Source organism: Camelina sativa, chromosome 3 (genome assembly GCF_000633955.1).
Source record: "Camelina sativa cultivar DH55 chromosome 3, Cs, whole genome shotgun sequence".
Taxonomy (NCBI): Eukaryota; Viridiplantae; Streptophyta; class Magnoliopsida; order Brassicales; family Brassicaceae; genus Camelina; species Camelina sativa.
In genome coordinates, this window is record NC_025687.1 from 4,051,864 (window position 1) to 4,062,850 (window position 10,987).

Sequence of the window (10,987 nt, forward strand, 5' to 3'; positions counted from 1 at the left end):
AAGAAAGAGAAACCTGTCACGATCAGAGGGAGGACAAGGGGATCGATTGGGAGAAGCACGGAATCCAGAAAGTGGAAACTGAAAGAAGCTACCAGGAGAGATCCTCTCTTCCATGGCCACGAAACCACCGCCGGATTCCATCATCTAAAAAATCCACTTTAAGATTGTTAAGAACCGCACAACTACTGACATACAGAGATAACAGAGATAGAGAGGGAGAAAGGTACAAAAAAGACTGACCGGGGGAGATAGTGAAGAGAAGAAGATGCGGCGGAGGATCTGACGCCGATCTCAAGGTAGAGAAAGGCGTATACTTCGGGTGTGAGAAGTAGCTGTGGACTGTGTAGAGTGGCTACAAGCAAAGAGAAGAAGTAGGGAAAGGGAGTCAAAAGCCCTACGCAGCACGATATGATGAGAGACTCTCTCTCACCGCATTTTCGATATTTTCTATTTTTGTCGTTTTTTCGTTTCCTTTTTTTTTTTTCTTCTTTTCGAGATTTGTGTGATCTTCTTTCTTATTTACGATTCTTCCGTTTCTCTCATTTCATTGGGCCTTAGGCCCACTAAATTATAGGCAATTCTCGTTAGCGCCAGTGTTGGCGAATATACATTTTTTACTTGGGTAAATAAAAACAAATATTTCATCCTGCCAAATGGTAAGATAAATTAGTCAATTAAATATTTGTATTACCCTTTTACGATCTAGTCAAAGTTTAAGGTTTTAGAAAATAAAATTAGTCGAATAAATTATTTTACCTATACGTACGTTCAAATTAATAGTGGACTAAAAAAGTCTTCGTCTTGTTTTTTTTTTCTTTTCTAATAATAGTAAATCTCAAGGTTGTGGTTCTTATTATTATGAGATTATTATGGATTTTGTGGTACGTTTAAAAATCTAAACACGAATATTGTATACTAGGTAATAACTCGCATTAATGTTCGGAATAAATCAATTTAAATAAAATTATTATGAGTAAAATTAGAATAATTGAATTAATATCCGTTTGTGTCAAACGTAATATGTAATTAAAGTATTTTTAATTCAAATTTTTGTTTCTTTTGTGTTAAAAGTACGTCTCACCCGTGAAATTTTTGAATGTGAAAAAGTTTTAACATAGTTGAGAAAATTTTGATAAAATACTATTATTTATGGCAACATGTCTTTTGTGCAATTTATTGAAATAGGACAAATGATTAAATAAAAACATATTTTTAAAATTTTGTAAATTTTAAGAAGTGTGATATGTATTTACATAAAATGTAGAGATATGAGTACTATTAAGTTCAAATTTGAATTTAAATTTGCCGATTTTTTTGTTACATTCATTTCTTTTTTTAGTGTTTGGGGAAAAATTTTGGTATATTATTTGATGAATAACTATTTTTACTAATAAAATTAGATGTTACATTTTTTAAAAAAATTAAGGGGGTGTATTGAAATCATGATTTTGGAAAATTTGATGGGATTTAAGAAATTTGAAATTTTGATAGATTTTGGGAAAGTTGATATGATTTTTTGTAAAATTCTTTCAAATCCCAACTAAAATCATGATATTTGGATTTTTGTATTTTCAACTAAACAAATCTTCTTAAATCCTCTAGAATCCCTAAAAGTCATTAAAATCCAAATCCACAAACTGTTTTGAATAACAGTGGATTTTAAAGTAGATTTTTAAATCATGAGTTTAATAACAGTAGATTTTAAAGTAGATTTTTAAATCATCAGTTCAATAACAGTGGATTTTAATAGACTTTTCAAAATCCATGATTGAATAATATAGGATTTGTAAATTTCACATAAATCACTTAAAATATCAACTTGAATACACCCCTCTAAGTACACATTAACAAAATATAGTAGATGTGAAAAAAAAGAAAAATTTAACAAAATTTATTATTATTTTTTTGGTTAAACATATAATGACATGTATTGTAAATAATATTACCAAATATAAGTAAATAACTAAAAAGTGTCTGGAACTCTCTAGCGACCACACCTCCATTTTTATCAACGTGCTTCCCTATTAATATATAGGGGATATATGTTCTACTTACGTTAGAGAAAATGGGAACAGAATAATAATATTTCTTCGAAATCCAACGCACGAATGACATAAGAAAAACCATTTATATTTTCTAATGCTTTCACGTCTTTGGAACGCTTAAAGCCTCTGAATTCGCCAAACTCGGGAGGATTCGTTTTCCAACATCTGAAGAGAAACGAGATTAGTCAAAGACCTGAGAATCGCCGTGTGGAAGATTCGTGGAAGCATCCAAGTGAGTCAGGGTTCTTCAAGTTTCCGAGTCCGGTAGGGAGTTTTCCGGTCAATGAGTTGTTGTAAAGCTCTAACTGCCGGAGATTAGTAAGCTTCGTGATCTCCGCCGGGATCTCGCCGGTTACTTCGCTATCGGAAATCTCCAAATTCCGAAGCTCCGTCAAATCCCCGATCGACAAGTAGAGCGACGAGAGTTTAGTGAGAGAAAGAACCCGAGTGAGTTGAACCCGAGTGAGAGCTTCTCGAGGCTATGAGAGGTTTGATAATAATGGCAAAGTTGTTCATCTGCCGTTAAATAAATAATTCAAAAATATTTGGGAAACCCTTGTAATAAATTGTATTTAAATCACTCTCACTTTATATTATTGCTGATGTAATAAATGTTTTATAACACACAAATTATACCCTTTTATAACACACAAATTAAAAGGGTCAATATTATTGACCCCTTAATTAAGCTTTTTTGTAAAAGTTTTTTTTTTTAAGTTTTTGCATAAAAGCTTTTTTTTAAAGCAATAATATAACCCTTTTATTACAAAAGTGATTTGTGTGTGGCCCAAAAGCAATAATCTATAACCAATACATATATTTGCTGATGTTAAATTCAGTTCATCTAGAGTATATATTGACCCCTTAAGCTTTTTTAAAAAAGAAACGTTATTGTACGTACTTTCTTCATATTACTTGACGCAACAACGGAAACTTGAAAGAAAGAAAAAATAAGCGTTCGAAAAGGGTTTAATTTGTGATCGGAGGAGGAGTTGTACATGCGTACGGTCACCGGAAAAAGTGGAACCCATTGGAAGCAAGCGGAAGACGTTATTAAGAGGAGGCCCACCAAAACCCAGATCAGAATACTTGTTCGTCTTCTCTCTCTTAAAAAGTTAGCATTGCACAAAACGAAAAGAGACAGAGAGAAAGTGACGTTTTTTTTCTTTTCTTTGCCATATATACTACTAGCAACAAAACCAAAAAAAAAAAAAAACCAGTTGTTCGTTTCTCTCTCTTCAAAAGGTTGCATGCACAAAACGAAGGGACAGAGAGAAAGCGACGTTTTAATATACTACGCTCAGTTTTGTTTTTGGGATTTTGGGAACTTGGGGATCAATCAGGTCAGTAGCGACCACGCTCATGTCCCCCATATGTTTGTCGTTACTACTACGTACGGATGGCTTACTCGTTTCAAAAATAAAGCTACTAGCCTACTACTGCTTTTATATCTTTAATACAGTATATCAGGACTAATTTAGGTTAATATATAATATCCCAATCACATTTTATCAGGTTAAACAACAACAAAAAAAACAACTAACCATATACATCAAGTAAGAAAATAAGCAAATAACTCCGATCCATAAAATCATAGAGTACTTAACATAAAATATCATACTCATAATAAACCAAACGTACCAAACATTACTTATAAAATACTCAGTTCTCGATAAATCGGACTTATAACAACGTTCTCAAATCATAAAACCAAATCCATCATCAGATCTTTCTTATTTTAGACTAGAAATTAAAGCTCAGTAGTTTTTGAACACGGCAGCTTTCACGATGTCGAGAACCGGTTTGCCCTAGAGTCAGAGCCGTGTCTATGGTTAAAAAAAAGGCATTTGGCTCAAACCCCCAAAATATAAAGGATTTTTAAAGCCTCCAAATCTAAAAATTATGGTGTATCACAATAGTTTAGGGAAATCTTTTATTTCATGAATAACATTGGTTCTATTTTTTTTGCTTTGACTCTTTAACATAAGAAGATGAATTTCTTTTAAAAATGACAATCTAGTTTAGAATTCGTTTGTTTATTTACTTCATTTTCTTTAAAATGGTTAAAACCTGCTTCAATGCTTATAAATCTTCATTAATATATACTAATTCATTTTCATAGTAAATTTGTTTATGAATTATGATTGTGATGATTTGATAGATTGTTTTTTCTTAAATTTTTATAACCTAGGTTATGAACATTTGGTGAAAAAGTTTATTGAAACATAAGGAAAACTATTATATTGTTTTATTTTCATTATATTATTTTAAAATTATTTTATATTTATTTTCTTTAAATTTCTTTTTTGGAAAGTCTTCATTTCAGCTCGCCTCAAGCCTCGATTAATTAGTCTGGGCACGGCACTGCCCACAGTTTGCACTCTTCTATTCCGACAGTAAGCCAAGGAATCACCACCTTTCCCCAAGGATCCTTCACCTTTTCAGCTTCCATCATGGCCTTCAGCTCCTTCTCCTCGTTTTCCAAGTCCTTCTTCCTCTTCTTCCTCTCCGTAGTTACCACACTTTTGAGCTGTTGGAATGATTCTAAAAAGCCTAACGGATTCGATAGTCTCCGTTGTGTTCGTCACAATCTCAACGGTCTCAAAATCGTTATCTGGATTCATTATGAGTGACGGTGGTTTTTAAGGAAAGCTATGATATATGATCGGATCATATCCATGAAAGGGAAAACTAGGGTTGCTAAATTGACGGTGGTTGTTGATTTTAAATACGACGCCGAAGAGGTAAGGGGCACTTCCAATGTTTTCTCTGTTTCTCTTCTTTTATAAAGTTGTTTGTGATTAATTAGTTCATTAATTGTCTGTTGTTGTTTATTCATATTCTTGGGTATGGTTACGTTGGGCTGGTATCATGAGAAAGTTAGTGGTTGATCCTGCACAGATGTGGTGGCCAACGAGCTAGTGTTCTTCAGGTCTCTCTCTGTTTCGGTATATTTCTTTTGTCTATGGCCACATCATGTCACAAGTCATCAAGTAGTCCTTATGTTACAGTTAAAGTAACCATACTTAATCACCCTCTTGATTGGTCTGTCATAGCTTCTTACGTACCTTGGAAGCCTTTTTGTGACTCCTTTCTTTGCAATAGTCAATGTACTCGTTGGTTACATTCTGGTCATGTATATGGTTATCCCAATAGCATACTACGGCATGAATATGTATGAAGCAAACAAGTTTCCGATTTTCTCATCTGATTTGTTTGATAAGCAAGGCCAGCTTTACAATATCTCCACCATTGTCAATGATAAGTTTGAATTGGAATTTGGACATGGGGAATATTAATTATCAACAAGAAGGTCGGGTTTATCTCAGCACGTTCTTCGCTATCAGTTACGTGGTTGGTTTCGCAGCAATCGTTTCCACACTGACTCATGTTGCGCTCTTCAATGGAAAGTAAAGTTGAGCATATATCTATCAATAATAAGCTTAATGACTACTAACTTGTGGCTGTTGAATATTACTAATCTTCATTTTTGACTACTTAGGGGAATTTGGCAACAAGTACGAGCTTCAACCAAGTCTAAAGTGGACATACACACAAGGCTGATGAAGATCGTACAAAGACATACCAGGCTGGTGGTTGTATGGCCTGCTCTCTATCTCAATAGTACTATCTCTTGTTCTCTACATATTCATGAAAGACCAGATCCAAATGCCTTGGTGGGGACTCCGATCCTTCTAGCATCTTTCATGGCTGTAACCTTTACTGTTCCAGTCAGCATCTTTCATGGCTGTAACCTTTACTGTACCAGTCAGAAGTTAATAATAATTTTAGTGATTTTTGAAATATTAAATAATCTTTTTTTTATTATATAATTTGTCTTAAGCCGGCAATAAAGTCAACAAGGAGGTGTGTGCAACTAGACACAATCATCAGCATACATCCTTAACCATCACGATATATATAATCCTAAAACCTTACATAGTAACAATGCGTCAATGCCACACCATAAAAACAAACGACGATTTTAGGGGCAGCCCACCATAATATGTCAACAAGGATGAGTGCACAACTAAATCCAAGGGACGAATTCGCATGCATCTAGAAGCAATCCCATAATCATGTGAAACTTAAAGTATGTGAGGATCCACGTGGCCTGGTCATGAAGTTACGTGCATGCATGGTGCCCGCCGACATTTTCTACGACTCCCCTCTGTAAGGACATGTATATATGTATATATATATATATAGATATAAGATATTTCCTCTTTCACTGGTTCAACTACATCATAAATTCTTTTATATATTACTTTTTTTTTTTATAAGAGTGATTAATTTCATGACTTATTAAGTCTAGATAGTTGAGATACTTACGGAAACCAATACTACTATGTTATCTGATTATCCCCTGATTATTTGTACAATTGATTAATAAAATATAAAATTTTGGCAGTGTATATGTCTTTTGGGATTTGTGATCATATATAGTACACAATTTGCTTAATTTGTTAACAGATCGTTGCTTCACGTGTAACTATACATCCATAGCCACAAATAATTAATCACTCATATCAAGTATCACGCAACTCACGGGAAAAAAGAAAAGTGTAACAAAATAACTTCCTTTTACTGTTAGTGTCTTTTGATCGGAATCTATAACAAGATTATTTCTTTTGTTGTTTTTTTTCGTTAGAAAATGAGTTCTTATGTTTATATTATTGATCGAATATATTATGTTCTTTAGATATATTTCTTTTGTCTATGGCCACAGGCCACATCATGTCACACAAGTCATCAAGTAGTCCTTATGTTACAGTAAAAGTAACCATACTTAATCACCATTCTTGGCATTATTCCGGAAAATTCGAAGCCATCCCTGGTCTATGGCCTGCTGAAGTTTAATTTCATCACCTTCAATTTTTTCCGATACATTATTTTGAAATACCTTATTTTGTTATGGAACCTTACTAGATTTTTTACCTGAGATGCTCTAAAGTATGATATTTCCAGGTGGTACTTCTTAGTTTATCATTTTGATTTTGGACTGTCAATTGTGTTAAGGATCGTTATTATAATATTCGGGAACAATGGCCCGTTTAGTTATTAGTCGAACTAATCATTCAAATTAAAAGACAAAGTCAGCCGTTGATTATTTTTTTTGGACTCGCTTTCATTTTTTTTTCTTGGTCTTCCCCAAATTCATTTAGAGAAAAACGAATATGTATTCGTTAGTTGTTATTTATTTGTTGAGCATTTTACTTGGAATTATCAGGGGAACACCGTCCCCGCTGTCCATCACGTAATATATATCATTACATTGTAATTTCAATGAATCTTGGTTTCATACATTCAAAAATATCATTGTTTGTTAATTACATTTATTTCTGATGGTTTTCCGTGTTTTGGGAGATATGGCATTGGGGAAGAAAAAACTAGGTGCCGTGAAATCATCATCAAACTCAAATGCAAACGTAGTTGGTACTGAGGGAGGATTAGGGCTAGGGTTAGAGTTTGTTAAGTAACAAAAACAACGAAACAACAACGAAAACTCCTCGGTCAAGAACTCGACTAAGAGTAATTCCCATGTAGGAGAAACCGCAAAATCTTCAAACAGCAACAAAGTCAATAGATTGACTCAAGGTCAAACAATAACACTTATCATATCTGATAAGCTTTTGTAAAGAATTTTATTGCTTATCCAAGTATGCAATATGTACAATTACAAGTGTGTACAATAAGAATATCAGTAAATAACTACAAACATAAAGAAATAGTTCTCCAAAAAACTATCCTCACTCACAGTCTCATAATGACTGATCTACAAACAAGAACCAACATAACAACTTCAACAAATGCTGATACACTTTATAGACAATCCCAATCGCTTGTGTTACAAGTTTAGCCGCCTCACAATTCTTCACACGTGCCTTCCTCTCTTCTCTGCTTCAGCTGTGTGCCTTCTTCTTCGAAAGTACACTCAATGCAACTTATCTAGGCACACAAAGATGAGAGGGCTTTCATATATACAACTATACAAGTATAGTACATCACAGTATTAGTAATGAAATTGGATAGTGGCCAAACCTTGTAGATACTCAAAAGATTAACAACAACTGGGCAAAAATTAAGAATTGCTACTGTTCCTTACGAATTTTATGCAGCAACCTAATCTAGCCTCATGGAATCAGGTATTTGAAGGGCCAACTAACCGACACAAAACTAAATGCTTAATGATTTTAAAAATCTACTACATGCCACATGAATCCATATTCCACTCGATGAGGTGAAACATACAATTTGAAACATTATAGACTCCAACATTGGGAACAATACTGGTTTCAGAAAACTAAAATCTGATCAAAGCTTATAAAAACATTGAAAAAATGAAATAAAGGAGAGAAATATAGAAAATATATTTCCGAGTATTACCTAAGATGAAAAAACGACTTTTGGTGATTAATAGGAAAGTTTCGGTCGTATCTAGGAACAAATAGTCGGATGTTAGCTGTTCCGGTGATCTTTTGAAGCTCTGTAAATCTCATTGACTAGTGATTTGTAAGAGGCAAAGTCAGCTATAATCCCGATCTCAGGTTTCTGTTTATAATGCTTTGATGCAGTTGCATGGCTATGGTGACCTTCCAAGAGGATATTGTATGTGATGTCATCCGGAACAACCCCTATATTAAGCATGGCATCTAGCAACATGTCAGCATTCTTCATCTGTCCCAATTTGCATAGTCCATTCAGCAGAACATTATACGTCACAACACTAAGAATATGCCCATCGCTCTGCATTTCCTTGAGCAATCTGAAACCGGTTTGAACATCACCTTTCTTACAGACTGCATCCATCATCATTGTATAAGTTACATCATCCGGTTTCATACCAGCTCGCAGCATCTCCCTCAAAGCTCTTTCAGCATCAACGACTCTTCCTTCTTTGCACATTCCACAAATAAGAGCTGAGAAACCCACCCTATCGAGTTCAATCCCGTTCTGAACCATTTCCTTCCTTATCTCCAAAGCTGTTTCTACGTCTCCTCCTCTACAAAATCCATCAATAAGAGTTGTGTATGTTATTTTGTCAGGCCTCAGACCTCCACGGATCATCCCATCAACTATCTTCCTTGCGGCCACTAAATCCCCATTCTTACAAAAGCCATTTACTAAAGTATTATATAGAACAAGATCAGGCTGAAGACCCCTACTCAACATCTTCTCGTAACTTTCTTTCATCATGTCAATCCGTCCACTCCTACTATGACCATGAATCAAAGTAGTAAAAATAACATCATTTGGGAGCAACCCTCTCTCACACATCTCATCAAACAAGCCATGTGCTCCACCCATCTTATTCTCTTTACACAACGCATTAATCAAGGCACTATAGGTAAAAACATCTGGGCGTGTTCTGCTTTTCTCCATACGATCCTTGAGCCTAAACCCTTCATCCAAGTTTCCAACTTTACAGTAACCATTAATCAAAGTGTTGAAACTAACAACTGAAGGCTTCAAGCTTCTTTTAGTAATTTCGTCGAACACCTTCTGGGCATCACATATATTGCCTTCTTTACAAAATCTGTTCATCAAGATATTGAAACCGTACACATTCAAAGGAAACCCAGCATCCAAAATCTCCATATAGAATCCCCAAACAGTCCCAGTTGGATTCAGTTTCATCATCCGATAAAGCAAATTGCCACAACCACGAATTGGAACAACAAATTTATACTTCCGAGATAGCCTAAAACATTGAACAGCATCGGGTATGAAACCTAGATCCGTGTACGTGATCATCAAAGCATCAACTAGGAAACCACACATAGGAGCTCCTCGCATTGCTACCAAAGAATCAAAAACTGAAGAAGCCGAGTTTTTGCCTTTACGAGAGACGACGAGCTCGATAAGTGATTGTGCTTCCGTGAACATCTCGTGTATAGCGAGAAAACGAGCCATGAAGAAGTATGATTCAGCGGTAAACCCAAATCCAGGCTGAGATGAGATGAATTTGAAGAAAGCGAAGATAGAACGGTGTGGGAGGGAGAGAGGGTTACGGTTGATGAGATCGACAACATGACGAACACTGAGCGAAGGCAGAACCTTTCTGATAGAGGGGTCGGCAGTAAAAGAAGAGAACTCCGACGGCGGATCCTTGTAAGAGTCTCTGATGGCAACTGAGAGTTTGATAAGAACTGGGTCGTCGTCGTCGTTGTCTGCTTGAGAAATAGTTTCTGGAGAGTACCATGTTGATAAGAGGGACGACGATACACGATAAAATCTCTGTGGGTGAGATCGAGTCAGTGTGCTTTTTAGCAATTCGATTCTGAACATCTCTCTGACTCTCTCAGTTTCTCCGGCGCCGGCTACTTTGAGGAGGCTTTTGAATGAAATAGTCAAGTCCGCGACAAATAATAAACCGTGAGATTTTAAATCTTAAACCGGGGTTTTTAGGTAACCGGACTTAAACGAAGCCGGTATGTTTCGGTATGCTTTAAATTTTCTGGTACAATATGTAAGACCTATCTCAACAGAAGATGGAACGGTGTGGGAGGGAGTTGTTAATTGCAAATTGCTTTTTTTTTTTTATCAACGAAGCAAATTTGATCATCCCTAAGTAAGGATGGTGAATGATACAACACTAGGAACAGAAAGAGATAAGGAAAATGATAGTTATAAACGAGACGAAAGTTAAGCTTCGTAAAATATCTGGGCAGTCTACGGAAATTGTAGCTAAGACACATGAAGAGAAACTCAAAATACGCAAGAAACTGCAAAACACTGGGAAGATAGAACTAATAGCCTCCCTTGAGATCGTTGACGACATCGTAAGGGATTGGAGTGACAGTCTCCAAGGTCATTCCTTCGACCATGAATCCTGGTTTGGGTCCTTTAGGCTGTCTCTTGGTGCTTATTGTCTCACCATTGGCTTTGGCTGCAGCTTTGAGTTCATCGTTCTTCTTCTTCCTCAGCTTGAACTCCTCAGC

At 35.5% G+C, this 10,987-nt stretch overlaps 2 protein-coding genes across 2 annotated transcripts in view; both read right to left on the bottom strand.

Moving 5' to 3' along the window:
* Positions 1-460, bottom strand: part of LOC104767970 (KH domain-containing protein At1g09660/At1g09670) — a 3,491-nt gene extending 3,031 nt beyond the window's left edge. Inside the window, exons 1-2 of the mRNA XM_010491931.2 lie at positions 241-460; positions 14-144 (exon numbers count right to left, since the gene is read on the bottom strand). Of these exons, the coding sequence (XP_010490233.1) occupies positions 14-144 (131 nt within the window). The 5' untranslated portion in view covers positions 241-460. The remainder of the gene's footprint in view (positions 1-13; positions 145-240) is intronic.
* LOC104767986 (putative pentatricopeptide repeat-containing protein At1g09680) lies at positions 7,706-10,375 on the bottom strand. Its single transcript, XM_010491942.2, has 2 exons — positions 8,433-10,375; positions 7,706-7,994 (listed from the first exon to the last, which is right to left on the bottom strand). The coding sequence occupies exon 1, from the start codon at positions 10,332-10,334 to the stop codon at positions 8,505-8,507; it is 1,830 nt and encodes a 609-aa protein (XP_010490244.1). The 5' UTR covers positions 10,335-10,375; the 3' UTR covers positions 7,706-7,994; positions 8,433-8,504.